The 15,956-nt window shown below is 44.2% G+C and overlaps 3 protein-coding genes across 3 annotated transcripts; 2 read left to right on the top strand and 1 right to left on the bottom strand.

Annotated features, from left to right (window-relative positions):
• The first annotated feature begins 395 nt into the window (after positions 1 to 395).
• LOC311370636 (uncharacterized protein) lies at positions 396 to 8,255 on the top strand. The gene is made up of 4 exons (XM_084488980.1): positions 396 to 451; positions 854 to 974; positions 1,185 to 1,354; positions 1,483 to 8,255. Exons 1-4 carry the CDS (start codon positions 449 to 451, stop codon positions 7,957 to 7,959), a joined length of 6,771 nt encoding a protein of 2,256 aa, XP_084345106.1. The 5' UTR covers positions 396 to 448; the 3' UTR covers positions 7,960 to 8,255.
• Positions 8,256 to 8,679: 424 nt separating this feature from the next.
• LOC311370639 (large ribosomal subunit protein uL4m-like) lies at positions 8,680 to 13,024 on the top strand. The gene is made up of 9 exons (XM_084488982.1): positions 8,680 to 8,851; positions 8,930 to 9,011; positions 9,514 to 9,685; positions 10,427 to 10,478; positions 10,934 to 11,051; positions 11,578 to 11,684; positions 12,067 to 12,176; positions 12,629 to 12,702; positions 12,788 to 13,024. Exons 1-9 carry the CDS (start codon positions 8,804 to 8,806, stop codon positions 12,931 to 12,933), a joined length of 909 nt encoding a protein of 302 aa, XP_084345108.1. The 5' UTR covers positions 8,680 to 8,803; the 3' UTR covers positions 12,934 to 13,024.
• LOC311370637 (uncharacterized protein) lies at positions 12,987 to 15,913 on the bottom strand (the record flags this gene model as incomplete). The annotated part of the gene is made up of 7 exons (XM_084488981.1): positions 12,987 to 13,178; positions 13,470 to 13,496; positions 13,719 to 13,800; positions 13,980 to 14,043; positions 14,131 to 14,176; positions 14,532 to 14,728; positions 15,143 to 15,913. Coding segments are annotated over 7 exons (1,322 nt in total), but the record flags the coding sequence as incomplete, so codon positions are not given.
• Positions 15,914 to 15,956: the final 43 nt, after the last annotated feature.

A 15,956-nucleotide genomic window follows, 5' to 3' on the forward strand; every position in this document is an offset into this window, starting at 1 on the left:
GTTCACCATTCAAGGACTTGAATGGTAAACCGCTTCAGGAGTTGGTTTCACTGGTCTGGCTGTTTTTCAGACATCACACGGTCATGTGACTCTCGATTAAAGACAGGGTGTGCCGGTACCGGTCCTACCCCAGGAATGAGAGGGTGGGGTCCAGTCCTGGTTAGACCGGTTCCAAGAGAGTTACTTGGAATTCCTTCAGAATGCTTATGATATCTCAAAACTGTACTTGTGTCCAGTACTTGATGTTCAGTATTTTTGTCAATAATCTATTGAACCTCTCAATAGATGATCAATCTCTTTTGAATGGACATGTATGTACTTTTAGTCTCATCAGCTCTTTAATGCTCATATGTCTTGTGCTAGCTGCACACTGAATATTCGGCCTTTGCCTCCTGCAGGTTGAATGCAGATGAATTCATCCCCACCACAGTAGCAGAAGACAGAGATCATGGTATGAAAGCCTTGAAAGTCATGGTGTCAAAATCAGCTTAAATATGCCCTCTGGCCTCCTCATTGCTCCTCAGGGCACCTCTCACCTGAGACCTACAGGGAGGCAGTGTTGTCTGTGTCTACAGTCCGAACCTCTGGAACAGTCTGCCAGAGGAACTTCAATCTATCCATATTTGTAACTTTTTTTAAATAATAAAACGTTTTTTAATGTACACTATTTTTAATGTAGTAATGGATCAATGGATCTGGGAATTCTCATATTTTAGTTTCCTTTTTGTGTTATTTCTCTTGTATTGTTGTAAAAAGCACTCTATGAATGTTTGATTGATTGATGGAATGAAGGAGTTCCTGGTCAGATTTAAATGGATGGTGGTTTTAAATGACATGTTCTTCTGTTTCCAAGCCATCTCACCGGAGAGGGAGGAGTATGTCGGACGGCCTCACCCTGGAGGAGTCTGAGAGCGGGGCACTGGTCGTCTCAAGCATCGGCATTGGGTCCTCCTCCAATCAGGGGCTCCACCAAGGTACTAACACTCAGGCTGATGTGGTTGGCCATGAAAAATGTATGAAGAATGTATGAAAAAGTGTTATCACCTTGCTTAAGAAATATGTATGTTATATGTTTATATGACATACGTGGTATGTTCCATGTTTATATTTATGGTATTCTTCACAGTAAGAGACCTTGAAAACCCCAAACAACCTTTTGTGACCACATGATGTTTGAATTGCAGGGGATGAAATTGTGGGTGCAGCGATTAACTTCGATGAAATGTCCAAAGAGGAGGTTTTGAAAGTATTGAAGCTAATGGAACCATTTAACAACAACATGAAAGTCCTCACCAAGAACAACATGAGCAAGAGCCTCGGCAACCTGGATACAGTCTCCAAGGGCCCAGGAGAGGTTAGTCCAATCAATCCCATGATAAAGGATTCATGGTCAAACACTGCCACTAAATCATATACAGTATATGTATGGTCAAATTAGGGAATGAACCAATAAATACATCAGGCTGTGTCTTTCTGTTCAAGATGCTGAAGGACTCCTATAGCCAACTCTACAATGCAAAGATCAAGAGGTTCATGAAGGATGGCCATGGAGCTGTGGGTGGTTCCAGCGATGGAGTGCTACATGCTCAAGGAAGCAAACCAGAGTTATCCAATTTAAGCCATAAGACTGACAGTGGAATTCCTCGGCTTGGTGTTGACTTTGGATTACTTAAAACAAAGACTCCCAGAATGGACATGCCTGCAGTAGATGGGAACCTCAATTTGAAATCAGAATCTGAGTTAAACTTGCGACATTCCAATGACCGTCTTTCTGGTTTGGAAATATATCAGACGGAGGGGAAGATCAGTGACACAACCTTTGACGGCAATGCACCAAAAATAGAAATTGAAGGAGCTAAAAAAACATTCAAGATGCCAAGATTTAAAATTCCAGACCTTGGTCTTAATGGAGCCATAACTGGCCCAGAAGGTGCGGTCCAGGCAGATATAAATGTCCCAGAAATATCTCCAGGTGATATTCATGTCAGACCTTCCAAGAAACTTAGGAACCCTGCCCTAGATGTGGACAACCCTAATATGGGTTTACATAACTTTGAGTTACCTACAGTGACAAGGTCCACGATGGACCTGAAAAAACCTGATTTAGATCTTGATTCACCTTCTGGAGAATTTAAGATGCCTTCATTTGGGCTGTCAGGCAAAAGACCAGATCTCAATATTGATGCTGACCTCAAATCACCTGACTTCAGTCTCAAAACTGTTGATACTCCAGGGCTGGACATCAACACAGGACTGAAGACACCAAAGTTCAAGATTCCCAACTTTGGTCTCTCTAGCCCCGAAGGACCAGAAGGCGGATATAGTGGAGATCTACAGGGGCCAGATATCAGCTTAGGAAAGATTAAAGCTGGATATCTGGAAACAGACATTGACCTTGATTTAGCATCAACTAAACTCAAGCAACCCAGTATGGATATTGGTACCCATTCTGGAAATTTCAAAATGCCAGATTTGAAAATGCCCAGTTTTGGATTGTCTGGATCAAAAGTAGAAGTTCCTGACAATGAGTTGCCTAATGTCAATCTCCCCAAGCTAAATGTTAGCACTGATATGGAGATGAAAATTCCCTCAGCTAAGGTCAAAAAACCCAAATTAAAATTATTTGGTACATTACCAAAGAAAAGAGATGTGGATATAAATGCAAGTGCAAAATCTCCAAATATTCAGGTTCTAGAGTTTTCTGGCATTGACACACCATCCATGGATCTCAATGCTCCTAATCTAGACCTGCATGCTCCAGACATGAACGCTGATTTACCCAAAGGGAAATTCAAAATGCCCTCACTGAACATGCCTAATTTTGACTTGAATGCTCCTGACCTGAACATCAATGCACCAAAATTGAAATCACCAGACCTGAGCGTCAGTGGTCCAAACATAAAGGTTCCTGCTATGGATTTACCAAACATGGATCCTAAAGCTCCAAAAGTAGATCTTAACATGGGTTCATCCAAAGGAATGTTTGATATGCCCAAATTTAAGATGCCAAATCTCGCAAACCTAAAAAGACCAGACATTGATGGCAACATAGATGGTCCAGATCTAGATGTGAATGTACCAAATGTCAACATAAAGGGTCCCAAAGCAGGGCTAGAAATACCAGATGCTGATTATGACAGCCCGTCATTTAAATTTAAAAAGCCAAATTTTAAAATGCCAGATTTCGGTCTTTCAGCACCAAAGTTAGATGGTCCTGACTTAAACTTCAAATCCCCTGATTTCAATGTTTCAGGTCCTAAACTTGGTGGTAGAATAAATACACCAGACCTCAATATGCCCAGGGTCGATCTCAAAAGCCCCAACATGGACCTCAGTGCCCCTAATATTGATATTAATGCTCCTTCAGGGAAATTCAAAATGCCCAAGTTTGATCTCTCAGGAACACTGCCAAAAGGGGGAATTGAGGCCCCAAACTTGGACATGCCAAAATTGGATCTTAAAGCTCCTAAATTGGATGTGACTACTCCAGATGTAAACATTGGTTCACCCAAAGCAAAGTTTAAGATGCCGAAGTTTCAGATGCCAAAATTCAACCTCCCAAACCTAAAAAGACCAGACATTGATGGCAACATAGATGGTCCAGATCTACATGTGAATGTACCAAATGTCAACATAAAGGGTCCCAAAGCAGGGCTAGAAATACCAGATGCTGATTATGATAGCCCGTCATTTAAATTTAAAAAGCCAAATTTGAAAATGCCAGACTTTGGACTTTCAGGACCGAAGTTAGATGGTTCTGACTTTGACTTCAAATCCCCTGATTTAAATGTCTCTGGTCCTAAAATTGGCGGTGGAATAAATCCACCAGACCTTAACATTCCTGAAGTGGATTACAAAAGCCCAAACATGGACCTCAATTCCCCCAACATTGATATGAATGCTCCTTCAGGGAGATTCAAAATGCCCAAGTTTGATCTCTCTGGCACACTGCCAAAAGGGGGAATTGAGGCCCCGAACTTGGACTTGCCTAAAATGGATCTGAAAGCTCCTAAATTGGATGTGAATACTCCGGATTTGAACATTGGTTCACCCAAAGCAAAGTTTAAGATGCCCAAGGTGAAGATGTCAAAATTTGGCTCTCCCAACTTTAAAGGACCCGACATTGATGGCAACATAGATGGTCCAGATCTAGATTTGAATATGCCAAATGTCAACCTCAAGGGTCCTAAAGCTGGATTGGAAATACCAGATGCGGATTTTGACAGCCCGTCATTTAAATTTAAAAAGATAAATATGAAAATGCCAGACTTTGGACTTTCAGGACCCAAGTTAGATGGACCTGACTTTGATTTCAAGTCCCCTGATTTCAATGTCTCTGGTCCTAATCTTGGTGGTGGAATAAATACACCAGACCTCCATATGCCCGAAGTTGATCTCAAAGGCCCCAACATGGACCTCAGTGCCCCTAACATTGATATTAATGCTCCTTCAGGGAAACTGAAAATGCCTAAATTTGGTCTCTCTGGCACACTTCCAAAAGGGGGAATTGAGGCCCCGAACTTGGACTTGCCAAAATTGGATCTTAAAACTCCTAAATGGGATGTGAATACTCCAGATGTGAATATTGGTTCACCAAAAGGAAAGTTTAAGATGCCCAAGGTGAAGATGCCAAAATTTGGCTCTCCCAACTTTAAAGGACCCGACATTGATGGCAACATAGATGGTCCAGATCTAGATTTGAATATGCCAAATGTCAACCTCAAGGGTCCTAAAGCTGGATTGGAAATACCAGATGCGGATTTTGACAGCCCGTCATTTAAATTTAAAAAGATAAATATGAAAATGCCAGACTTTGGACTTTCAGGACCCAAGTTAGATGGACCTGACTTTGATTTCAAGTCCCCTGATTTCAATGTCTCTGGTCCTAATCTTGGTGGTGGAATAAATACACCAGACCTCCATATGCCCGAAGTTGATCTCAAAGGCCCCAACATGGACCTCAGTGCCCCTAACATTGATATTAATGCTCCTTCAGGGAAACTGAAAATGCCTACATTTGGTCTCTCTGGCACACTTCCAAAAGGGGGAATTGAGGCCCCGAACTTGGACTTGCCAAAATTGGATCTTAAAACTCCTAAATGGGATGTGAATACTCCAGATGTGAATATTGGTTCACCAAAAGGAAAGTTTAAGATGCCCAAGTTCAAGATGCCAAGATTTGGCTCACCTAAAGTTAAAGGACCTGACATTGATGGCAAAATAGGTGGTTCAAATCTAGATATGAATATCCCAAATGTCAACCTTAAGGGTCCCAAGGCTGGATTGGAAATGCCAGATGTAGATTTTGACAGCCCATCATTTCAATTTAAAAAGCCAAATTTTAAAATGCCTGATTTCGGTCTTTCAGCGCCAAAGTTAGATGGTCCTGACTTAAACTTCAAAACCCCTGATTTCAATGTTTCAGGTCCTAAACTTGGTGGTGGAATAAATACACCAGACCTCAATATGCCCAACTTTGATCTCAAAAAGCCCAACATGGACCTCAGTGCCCCAAACATTGATATTAATGCTCCTTCAGGGAAACTGAAAAGGCCCAAATTCGGTCTCTCAGGTACATTGCCAGAAGGGGGAATTGAGACCCCGAACTTGGACTTGCCAAAATTGGATCTTAAAGCTCCTAAATGGGATGTGAATACTCCAGATGTGAACATTGGTTCACCCAAAGCCAAGTTTAAGATGCCCCACTTGAAGATGCCAACATTTGGTTTACCCAACATTAAAGGACCTGATATTGACGGCAACATAGATGGTCCAGATCTAGATTTGAAAATGACAAATGTCAACCTCAAGGGTCCTAAAGCTGGATTGGAAATTCCAGATGCAGGTTTTGACAGCCTGTCATTTAAATTGAAAAAGCCAAACATGAAAATGCCAGACTTTGGACTTTCAGGACCAAAGTTTGATGGTCCTGACTTTAAGTCCCCTGATTTCAATGTCTCGAGTCCTAAACTTGGCGGTGGAATAAATCCCCCAGACCTCAATATGCCCAACTTTGATCTCAAAAGCCCCAACATGGACCTCAGTGCCCCTAACATTGATATTAATGGTCCTTCAGGGAAATTCAAAATGTCCAAGTTTGATCTCTCAGGAACACTGCCAAAAGGGGGAATTGAGACCCCAAACTTGGACATGCCAAAATTGGATCTTAAAGCTCCTAAATTGGATATGAATACTCCAGATATGAACATCGGTTCACCCAAAACAAAGTTTAAGATGCCCAAGGTGAAGATGCCAAAATTTAACCTCCCAAACCTAAAAGAACCACAAGTTGGTGGCAACATAGATGGTCCAGATCTAGATATGAATATGCCAAATGTCAACCTCAAAGGTCCTAAAGCTGGATTGGAAATGCCAGATGCAGATTTTGACAGCCCATCATTTAAATTGAAAAAGCCAAATATAAAAATGCCAGACTTTGGACTTTCAGGACCAAAGTTAGATGGTCCTGACTTGGACCTCAAGTCCCCAGATTTCAATGTCTCGGGTCCTAAACTTGGTGGACCAGACCTCAATTTGCCCAACTTTGATCTCAAAAAGCCAAACATGAACCTCAGTGCCCCAAACATTGATATTAATGCTCCTTCAGGAAAACTGAAAATGCCCAAATTCAGTCTCTCAGGTACATTGCCAGAAGGGGGAATTGAGACCCCGAAATTGGACTTACCAAAAATGGATCATAAAGCTCCTAAATTGGATGTGAAATCTCCAGATGTGAGGATTAGTTCACCCAAAACAAAGATAAAGATGCCCCACTTGAAAATTCCCAAAATTGGCTTATCAGACATTAAAGGACCTGACATTGATGGCAACATAGATGGTCCAGATGTAGATTTCAACATGCCACTGGTAAACATTAAAGGTCTAAAAGCTGGAGTTAATTTACCAGATGGTGATTTTGATGGCAAATTTAAAAAGCCTCATTTGGGTCTTTCTGGACCAAAATTGGATGCGCCAAGTTTTGATGTGTCTTCACCAAGACAACCAAATGTGTCGGTAGACACTCCAGAGGGGAAGTTCAAAATGCCAGACATAGGTTTCTCTCGACCAAAAGCAACCGCACCAGACATGGACCTCTCTGTTTCTAAATTGAAAGGCCCCGGTCTGAAAGGCCCAAATGTTGAAATCAATGCTCCATCTGGTCAGTTGAAAACCCCTCAAATGTCGAACCTGGGTCTTTCTGGTTCAGTACCAAAAGGGGAAATGAACCCACCTAGATTTAAACTAAATGCCCCTCAAATAGGCAACATGAGAGCTCCAGTGCTTGACATCGATGCTCCTGCACTGCATTATAACCAGCCCTCTTATAAAGGTCGGAGGTCAGATCTCACAGGCATGAAAACCCCAGGATTAGATGGCAATTTAAACTTGCAATATAGAATGTCTCCCGAGACACACCCAAGGGGCGATCATCACGGCCACAACAATCTACCATACGGCCCTGGTTCTGATCCCAATACGTATGTTTTCGGTTCTGATCTGAACATCGATGATTTCACTGGAAGGGATCATGTCCCCAGGTCCAGGGCACCCCAACAAGATCCCGCTATGGGCAGGGTTTCAGGGGGGTACAGGGGTCCGAGTGTCAACGCAGCAGCTCCCAGGCATCAGTCAGGGGGTGGGATAAGCCAGGGCTATGGAGTCTCCCCAGCAGGGTTCAATATGGACCCGCGGGACCCCAGACATCAGGTTCACAGAAGGTCTGCCGATGGTCAGAGGAGGACCAGGCAGCCCAGTGCCAAGCTACACACTGGACATAGAAAACAATCTGACGAAGGTTATTTTGTCACAGTTTTCCCCACACAAGGGCAAGATGAACTTATGCAAAACCGTAGACCAAACACACTGGGGAGACTCAACTTTCATCCACCTAACATGGACCTCGAGGTTCCAGATGCAAATGAAGAAGGCTCGACATTCTGGTTTTCTAAGCTCATATAGGAGTACAACTATCTCTAAACACAGTTGGCCAGTTTTCATGTGTTGTACATATTTGTTGCCCTATATTTGTTGCTAAACCTTTTGTATACATTTCTTCAATATATTTGCGTTATGTATTATAAAATATGTACTTTTGCACTCATTGTCATCATCAATGTAAACGTTTGGCATATGTAATGATAAAATGTTATTTTAACGATTGGAAATGTAGTTATTAAATTATTTCTTGAATATTTCCATATATTAAAATTGGGTGCATTAATGAGAGTATGTGTACAATATAATCTGCCTTTTTTTTTTTTACTGGATTATACATTAATTTACGATTTACAAACCAAAAACCATCAACCTGGATTACAGGTAAATTGTATTCATTATCAGAGTCGAAATAAAAACGTTGAAATATTTTTTTAACCGGCTGTTAAGCATGAACTTAAAGTGTATTTTTTATATATTTTAATAAAAATTACATTCAACAAATTGGGCTTTGTTGAATCCAGTGGCACCAGAGAGCAAATCGCTCCAGACCCCAGGCAATCTTTTATATATATATTATATAAATATATTTATTCATATAAGTAAATCATATAAAAGTTAAAATATTTAGATAAGTAAACCGACCGTGTGACCTCTGCTGTGTTTTATCTCCGAGCTGTTGTTCCTCTGCTAACCACTAGGGGGGCGCAGGTTTCCTTGGATGACGGAAAAATTGTGCGACAACCCAGCTTCACCATAGCATGGACCACATGACCTTTTGATACAAACATTTAATTGTATAACCTGAAATGGCGTTTTAAGAGGATAAAGTAGAATATTTAACAACCACGCTTCTTGCACATTCACAATGCTTCGTGTATCTGTAATAGCGTGTAGCAGAGGCGTCGCTAAAAGGGTAAGCACTGATCTGCTATTTCATTTGACTGAGTCTGACTGTCATGTTTGATTCTGAATGCTGGACGTGTCTTTGTAGTTCATGTCATCGCTGTCTGGTGAGAGTTCGTTACCTTCAAATTTACGGCTTCCCTCAAACCTCGTGGATCCCTCAAGAACAAGTAAGCGAACACGTTTTAACGACGCACATTGAATGTCAAATCAAACGCTAATTGCTGTGTTTCCTATTTGAGACACACAAAATTACGAGTCCCCCTCATTGTGTCTGTTTATTTTTATGATAATATTATCACTGTCCAAAGCGACCTGCGGTTAGTTCAGATACAGGAGGGCTTGTTCCTCATGGAGCTGTCAGGTTGGGCTCTGTGTGTGTGTGTGTGTGTGTGTGTGTGTGTGTGTGTGTGTGTGTGTGTGTGTGTGTGTGTGTGTGGGTCCTTATATATTAATATAACCTGGACAAAAATATTAAAAACAATTGTTTGAAACTACAGTAGAAACATTAGCATCACTCTCACAGATAATTCAATTTGCACACTAAAAAGTGGATGGATTTGGACACTATAATGCTGCTTTCAGCATTATAGTGTCCAAATCCATCCACTTTTAAGGCATGGTTCTGATTTGATGTATTTGTCTAATCATTTAACCCGCTTGTCTATCCAGAACGCCCCCCTCCGCCAGCAGACTCCTCCCTGCCCGTCATCAGAACATGTGACTCGGCTGTCCCAGCCCACCTGAGCCCGCTCCTTACCTGGGTGGAGTCCCTGGCAGTCCAGCAGGGAGACCCCGTGGGCCTAGCCCAGCTACACCCAGACGTGTTCGCCGTGCCATCCAGGTACAGCTCACGCCCTAAGCACTGATTGGTCCGATCATTTTCTATTACTGATCTGCAGGAAGAAACAGGAAGCGACCTCACCAGGCTGTCGTGATTGTGGGAACACACACAGCTTTCTGACTGCTGGGCTGTCAAACACTCCTTCAAGATGGATTTACTAATATTGTCTTCCCAAAGCAAACAGTGACTGTCATGTCTTGGCATTAGGGGTACTGCTAGAATAGGTTTACATGCCTATATGTTAAAAATATCCCTTATTATTCTCACACTGTTCATTTCTGCAAAGCCAATTTCAGCGTCTTTCAAAAACGTCTGTTCTGCATCATGTCGCTTGAAAGCCCCCCTCCTGCATAGCCCAGTCTGCTGTGATTGGACGACTGCTTTGTGCGTATGTCAGCAAATCCACACCCTAGAGAAGTTGTAATAATTGCGGGTAGCTGTGAGGTGCGACTTCTGCACTTCAGCCCCTCCCACTGCTCGTCTGACGTCACACTATAATGGAAGTTAAGCTGTTTCACACACTTATTGAGGGGCGTTCTCAGTGGGCGTGAATACTCCCCCTGGCTCAGGCTTTTCTAGCTTAGCAGACGTACAACATGTATACATATAGCAGTCTAAAGCAAAGGGAAAAGTCGAAAAATCACGATATCACCCCTTTAAATGTAAATCCTGAAGTCCACTCCAGGTGCCTTCTCTCTGCTGAGCAGCAGATCAGCGTCTAACGTCTCCCCTCTCCTGCAGGCTGGACATCCTCCACCAGGTGGAGCTGTGGCAGAGGAGCTACAAGAGAATAGTAAGCACTTAACACAAAATGTAACACTTGACTTTGTTTTTTCAAGTCATTTACCAGATGATTAGCACATTATGTCAATGGTGAACAATGAGCACTGCAGATAGAGGTTAGGCTTCTTAGAGGTAGACTCAAACCTTTTGAGTATACTACACCGTAACCACTGCTAGACCATTTCCATTATTTCATTAATACACAGGATCAGATGTTATAATCCCTTTTGCCAAAATCTAAGGAAAACACATATTCAGAAGCCCCTGCCCAAACCAACCTTATAAGCGCGCTGGCCACTAATTGGTGAAACTACACTACTACAACCATTGGTGAAAAACACAAGACTAATGGCCCAACTTACTGCAGTATGCAGCATTTCAAATTGTATGATTTTATAAAATGTTCCTAAAGTAAAACAAGTGAAGGTACACTTTGAATCCAAATGTTGAGCTTCTGTCCCCCAGAGTTACGCCAACACCAAGGTGAGGTCAGAGGTTAGGGGTGGTGGGAGAAAACCATGGCGACAGAAGGGCAGCGGGCGCGCTCGCGTCGGCAGCATCCGCTCGCCATTGTGGAGAGGAGGTGAGTTGACACGGCAACCAGTCTCCTTCACTAGTAGTGTAAGAGTTCTAGAAACTTGCTGGAATGTTGTATTCATTAGATGTTAAAGGACACCTAAGTAGATCCATTTTGAAAGGCTTGATATGGGTAAGGATCTGTCACCTGTCAGGCCCTCGGCATCATGTCAGGTGAAAAGTGGAGCAAATATTCAGGTGCTGCTTGCACTATGAGCCAACATCAGGCCAGTGAGCCATAAGACGACATAACACAACATAACATTGTTCTTGACATCGTAGACTCCGGTAGAACATTCCTCATGTTTACTGCACACCAAATAGATTTTTTGTGATAATATCTAGGCAGTACATCTTTTGTTGTTCATGTATTCCTAGTGTTCAGTGACTGCCTGTTCTCTATTAATTATAAACAGGAATGGACTGATAGTGCGGGTTTAACCCACCAGAGATTCAACTTTGATGCATATGAGAGGTGTTTGTCTGGGCCGTGTGAGGTGTTCGTATATTAAGGTGTATTGTTCCTCTCCCAGGCGGGGTGTCCCATGGCCCCCGGGGGCCCACCAGCTACTACTACATGCTGCCCATGAAGGTGCGCGTGATGGGCCTCAAGGTGGCGCTGAGCTCCAAGCTGGCTCAGGTAAGGAGCTAGTAGCAAGACTCTCGTGTGACTACAGCAGTGTATCAGGGTTGTACAAAACACAGTCTGAACTCTGCTGCTGTGAGCATTTCTATTATGCCACATTGTTTTACTTTTTATTATCATTGAGCAGACACTTTTTGCTGAAGTGTTAATCAGCCCCATCTATTGTCTAGTAGTTTGGGTGTTCTGAGGTTCTAGCCCTATAAGACACTAAGGTACATTTAGGTCAGATCTGGTACAGTGGTGCAGTGATTGAATCATTTGTTGCTACTCCAGTATTTATATGTTCCCAGCGTCACTCAAATGACTGCTTTATGTGAACTGGACTACAGAGCAGTAGTAGTCATGTATCTCTGCTCACGTGTGATGGCCCCTACAGGACTACCTCTACGTGGTTGAGTCTCTGGACCTTCCAACACCAGACCCCCAGTACATCCTGGACCTCCTCAGACAGAGACACTGGGGGCAGTCGCTGCTCATCGTAGACGCGTGAGTACCAGACTTCTAGTCTTTCAGCAGATCCAACCAGGGGTTTAACAGCATCATGTTTGAATATAATTTCATACAGTGAATCAGATACTTGTCATTATAGAGGGATATTTGGGCATCTCCCTGTAGGATTCAGATATGGGGGCTCAAACCCAGAACCTCAGATGGAAGTTAAAACACCCAAGACTAAACTATCCACTACATCCCATTATGGGATGTAGTTCTATAAAAAGCTGGTCTCAGGATGTCCGATGGCAGACAATCCCAAATCTGGGTGAGAGGGGTGTATAACTGTCTTTCACTTCATATTTTTTCTGACCAATCATGTTGCGGGAAGCAGGGATAAATAAGCGCATAATTAGCAGCTGATAATGCTGGATCAGAAGTTCTGCTAATACCATGGTTGGTAGGGCTGCTGGATCCTAGATGAATATGCTTTTCTGTCTTCCCAGCTGTGACGAGCTGCCAGAAAACCTTCTGCAGGCCACCGCCAACCTCAAGACGGTCAACATCATCCCAGCCATCGGTACGTTTAGCCCTAGTTCTACACAGGCGTGTGTATGCAAGGTAAGACTTGGTGCAACGTGTTTACCTGACTTGTGTCTCCTCAGGGCTGAATGTGCACAGCATGCTGAAACACGAGGCCGTCGTTCTCACGCTGGCCGCTGTGCGCTTCCTGGAGAGCAAGCTGCTGTGGCACGACGAGCGGTACACCCCCCTCTACCCCTTCAAAATGCCCTACTCAGACCTCCCCTGACCCACCAACATGTTCAATTAAACCATCCAGTGTCAGTAATGTCTTTATTACATTTGTGTGAATAAATAAACCATGTGCTTGTAAAAACAGTATAAAAAGGTGTGGGTGTTTTAAAAGCGGTAGTTTTGTTTGGGCGGAAGCAGTCCGTTGGCGAGGTCGTTCCTGACCTCCCAACGCAGAGCCGAGCGTTTCTTCTCCGTGGGGACGATGTAGGAGTTGGGTACGTAGGTCCGCCGTGGCCGCGCCTAACAGGAGGACACGTTCACATGAATTGTACAGGACTCGACTACTGGGAGAAGAACAGGTTGTCTTCATAAAATTGAAACCTATTCTACCAACCAGGTGTGAGGCTGCTCATGAAGCCATTTCAAACTATCCACGGGTGAGAGTGTCTACCCAGATGAATGATAGACTGACCGCACCCATCATACATCTGGGTGGGTGTCACTGGTGAATCGATTTTGAGATGGCTCAACCTCACATAAATAAGGGGCCTGTAAAACTACAAATCCCAGAGTAACTTGAGTCATACTCACTGGTGGAGGTTGGTAGGCCAGCTGCTCCTGAGAACAGAATAATTATGTTAACATCTCTCCATGTTGGACCAGTTGAGAAATATAACAAGCCTTATTCACCACCTAACTACATTTTAATGCATTAAATATCCCCAGAAACGTTTGTTTGCACCACCAGGCCCTAGTGTCTAGACCTCTAGGAACGTAGGGACTACTTGTAGACATGAAGGCTGTACATAGTTTTTCAACATGATTTAGTAGGACTGGTACCCTGATCTCCCAGCGGAGCGCTTTCCGGTCCTTCTCCCCTGGAACTTTGAACATGTCCCACTCCTGTTTGTACTGAAGATACCTGCAGTAGAATATGGAGAACCACACTAGAGTTAATATACCTGCAGTAGAATATGGAGAACCACACGAGTTAATATACGTGCAGTAGAACATGGAGAACCACACGAGTAAATATACCTACAGTAGAACCATAGAGAACCAGTAATGGTAGAGGCATTACAGTAAAGGTGGGGGCATTACCTGGTCAAAGGGTCCATCTTCTTCAGGTTCCTGGTGTGAGGGTGTCCCAGCGCCGGGCGGATGACTGATCAATGGGAATGATTGATCACATTAATTCTGAGTAATGTATGTTCATGGTCTAGCAGTGTATCTTGCTCTCTGTGTCACTTACAAGACTTGGGTCTGGGTTTCAGCTCGCTGTCTGTCTGCATTCGGACCTGAGCAAGGACACAGAACATCATGCTCATTATACTAAGGATCTTAAAAGACTCCAACATAAGGCAGAAGGAAATATCAACATAAGAATTTAGCTAAAAATAACAGTGGAAATTAATTCTGAATAACAGATATATTTCAGATAAATAAAGATGACCCACTAAAGCTAAACTAACAAAGAACAGATCTTAAGATTTGGTTTGGAAGGTATTTGAGATTTTGGCAGATAGTCCAAGCTGAGTAAGATGCATTAAACTAAGATGATGACACATGAGGAAGCTAGCTGAATGAAGTAGCTGAACTGAAAAGGTATCGCTGCTTTGTCTTGAGCCCTGCCAGATCGTCGTGGTTACCCACCATGTCTCTGACAAACGACTCGAAGGCGGTGAGCGAGAGGCCGGACGAGCTGCGCCCGTCGCTCTGGCTGATGATGTCATCGCTCTGCCCAGTGACGTCCTCGTTCTCCGTCTCCTCGTCAATGTCGTCGCCATGGGGATGGGCCGATGCGGTAGCCACCCGCAGACCCCCGAGCCTCTCCTCTAGACCGCTCACATCTACAGGGTTCAGAGGTCACCATGAGCTCAGCAGCATGAGACTCAGTTCTCAGACTCAGTTCTTACACATCTCATCCTCCCCACAATACTGTCTCACACCCAGAAGAGATGTGAGCGTGTGGGGTAAAGGTCATCAGAACACAGCAAGGAGGGGCGCTAGTGGAAAGGACAGCTCTATCAATGAAGACCCTTCATGGTTTATAAGAAGCTACACCAGTTAAATATAGAAATTTAAATATGTCTCATCAACATCATCATCATATCTTAAGCAGGAAATGGGACCAGACCACCTCAGCACAGTCAGCAGCAGGGCCCAGGACTAGACCACAACTGTCGAAATTATACTTTTTAGAAACATGGTCAAACTCAAAATAACGATTCCTCCATGGTCTACCCAGGAGGGCTGGTGTGTACCCGGGTCTCTGGCTCCCAGGTTGTCCCACATGGCCCCAGCACAGCCAGGCTCCAGATGGGAGTCGATGAACCGGATGTCCGTGTTGCTACAGAACTCCCCTGGCTCCTGCTCCTGCTCCTCTAGCGCAGACCCACTGCGTTGCTCGTCTCCCTCTGATCGTTCACTGAACCGTTCACTAATGACAGCCTGAGGGGGAGGAGGAGGATCCTTGCGTTGATCGGCTGAGGACTTCCTGTCTGGCGCTGGACACTTCCTGTCTTGTCCTCCTCTCCACTCCTCTTCTTCTAGGCCAGGTTGGCTGCGTTGCCCCATCCCGGACAGGGCCTCACTCGGGTCAGGTGACCGTGGCATTGGCCGGGGGGGCTGGAGGCGAGGTGGGGGGGAGGGGTCATCGCCGCAGTAGAAGCGGTAGAGGTCTTCCTCGTCGCTCTCGTCTCCCGCCAGGGTTTCCCCGTCAAACTCAGCGATGGTGCCGGCCTCCGTGTCCTTACTGGCTGAGTCCGGTCGGTACGTCCCGTACCCGGATGTCAGGTGACTCGGGGCGGGGCTGCCACGGTACTCGCCAGCCAGCGCTTTGTCACCTTCATCTTCATCCTCAACAACACTGTCACTCACACCGCCAGTGTCATCAACGTCACGGCCATTGTCCTCATCTTCCCCGCCATCAGAGGCATCATCAGCACTTCCATCATCTTCATCAGCACTACTGTCTTCATCATCACTGCCATCATCTTTATCACCACTGCCATCTTCCTCACCACCCCCATCATCTTCATCACCACCACTATCTACATCATCACTGCCATCTTCATA

The sequence above is a fragment of the Micromesistius poutassou genome (genome assembly GCF_964030765.1).
Source record: "Micromesistius poutassou genome assembly, contig: SCAFFOLD_5471, whole genome shotgun sequence".
NCBI lineage: Eukaryota > Metazoa > Chordata > Actinopteri > Gadiformes > Gadidae > Micromesistius > Micromesistius poutassou.

What these genes read in the sequence shown, in the direction of transcription:
- LOC311370639 (XM_084488982.1), top strand. Translation starts at nt 8,804, where the DNA reads ATGCTTCGTGTATCTGTAATAGCGTGTAGCAGAGGCGTCGCTAAAAGG. An exon ending in CTCGCCATTGTGGAGAGGAG is followed by an intron (nt 11,052 to 11,577) that starts GTGAGTTGACAC and finishes TTCCTCTCCCAG; the next exon opens with GCGGGGTGTCCCATGGCCCC. An exon ending in TGAGCTCCAAGCTGGCTCAG is followed by an intron (nt 11,685 to 12,066) that starts GTAAGGAGCTAG and finishes TGGCCCCTACAG; the next exon opens with GACTACCTCTACGTGGTTGA.
- LOC311370636 (XM_084488980.1), top strand. An exon ending in CAATCAGGGGCTCCACCAAG is followed by an intron (nt 975 to 1,184) that starts GTACTAACACTC and finishes TTTGAATTGCAG; the next exon opens with GGGATGAAATTGTGGGTGCA. An exon ending in TCTCCAAGGGCCCAGGAGAG is followed by an intron (nt 1,355 to 1,482) that starts GTTAGTCCAATC and finishes TTTCTGTTCAAG; the next exon opens with ATGCTGAAGGACTCCTATAG.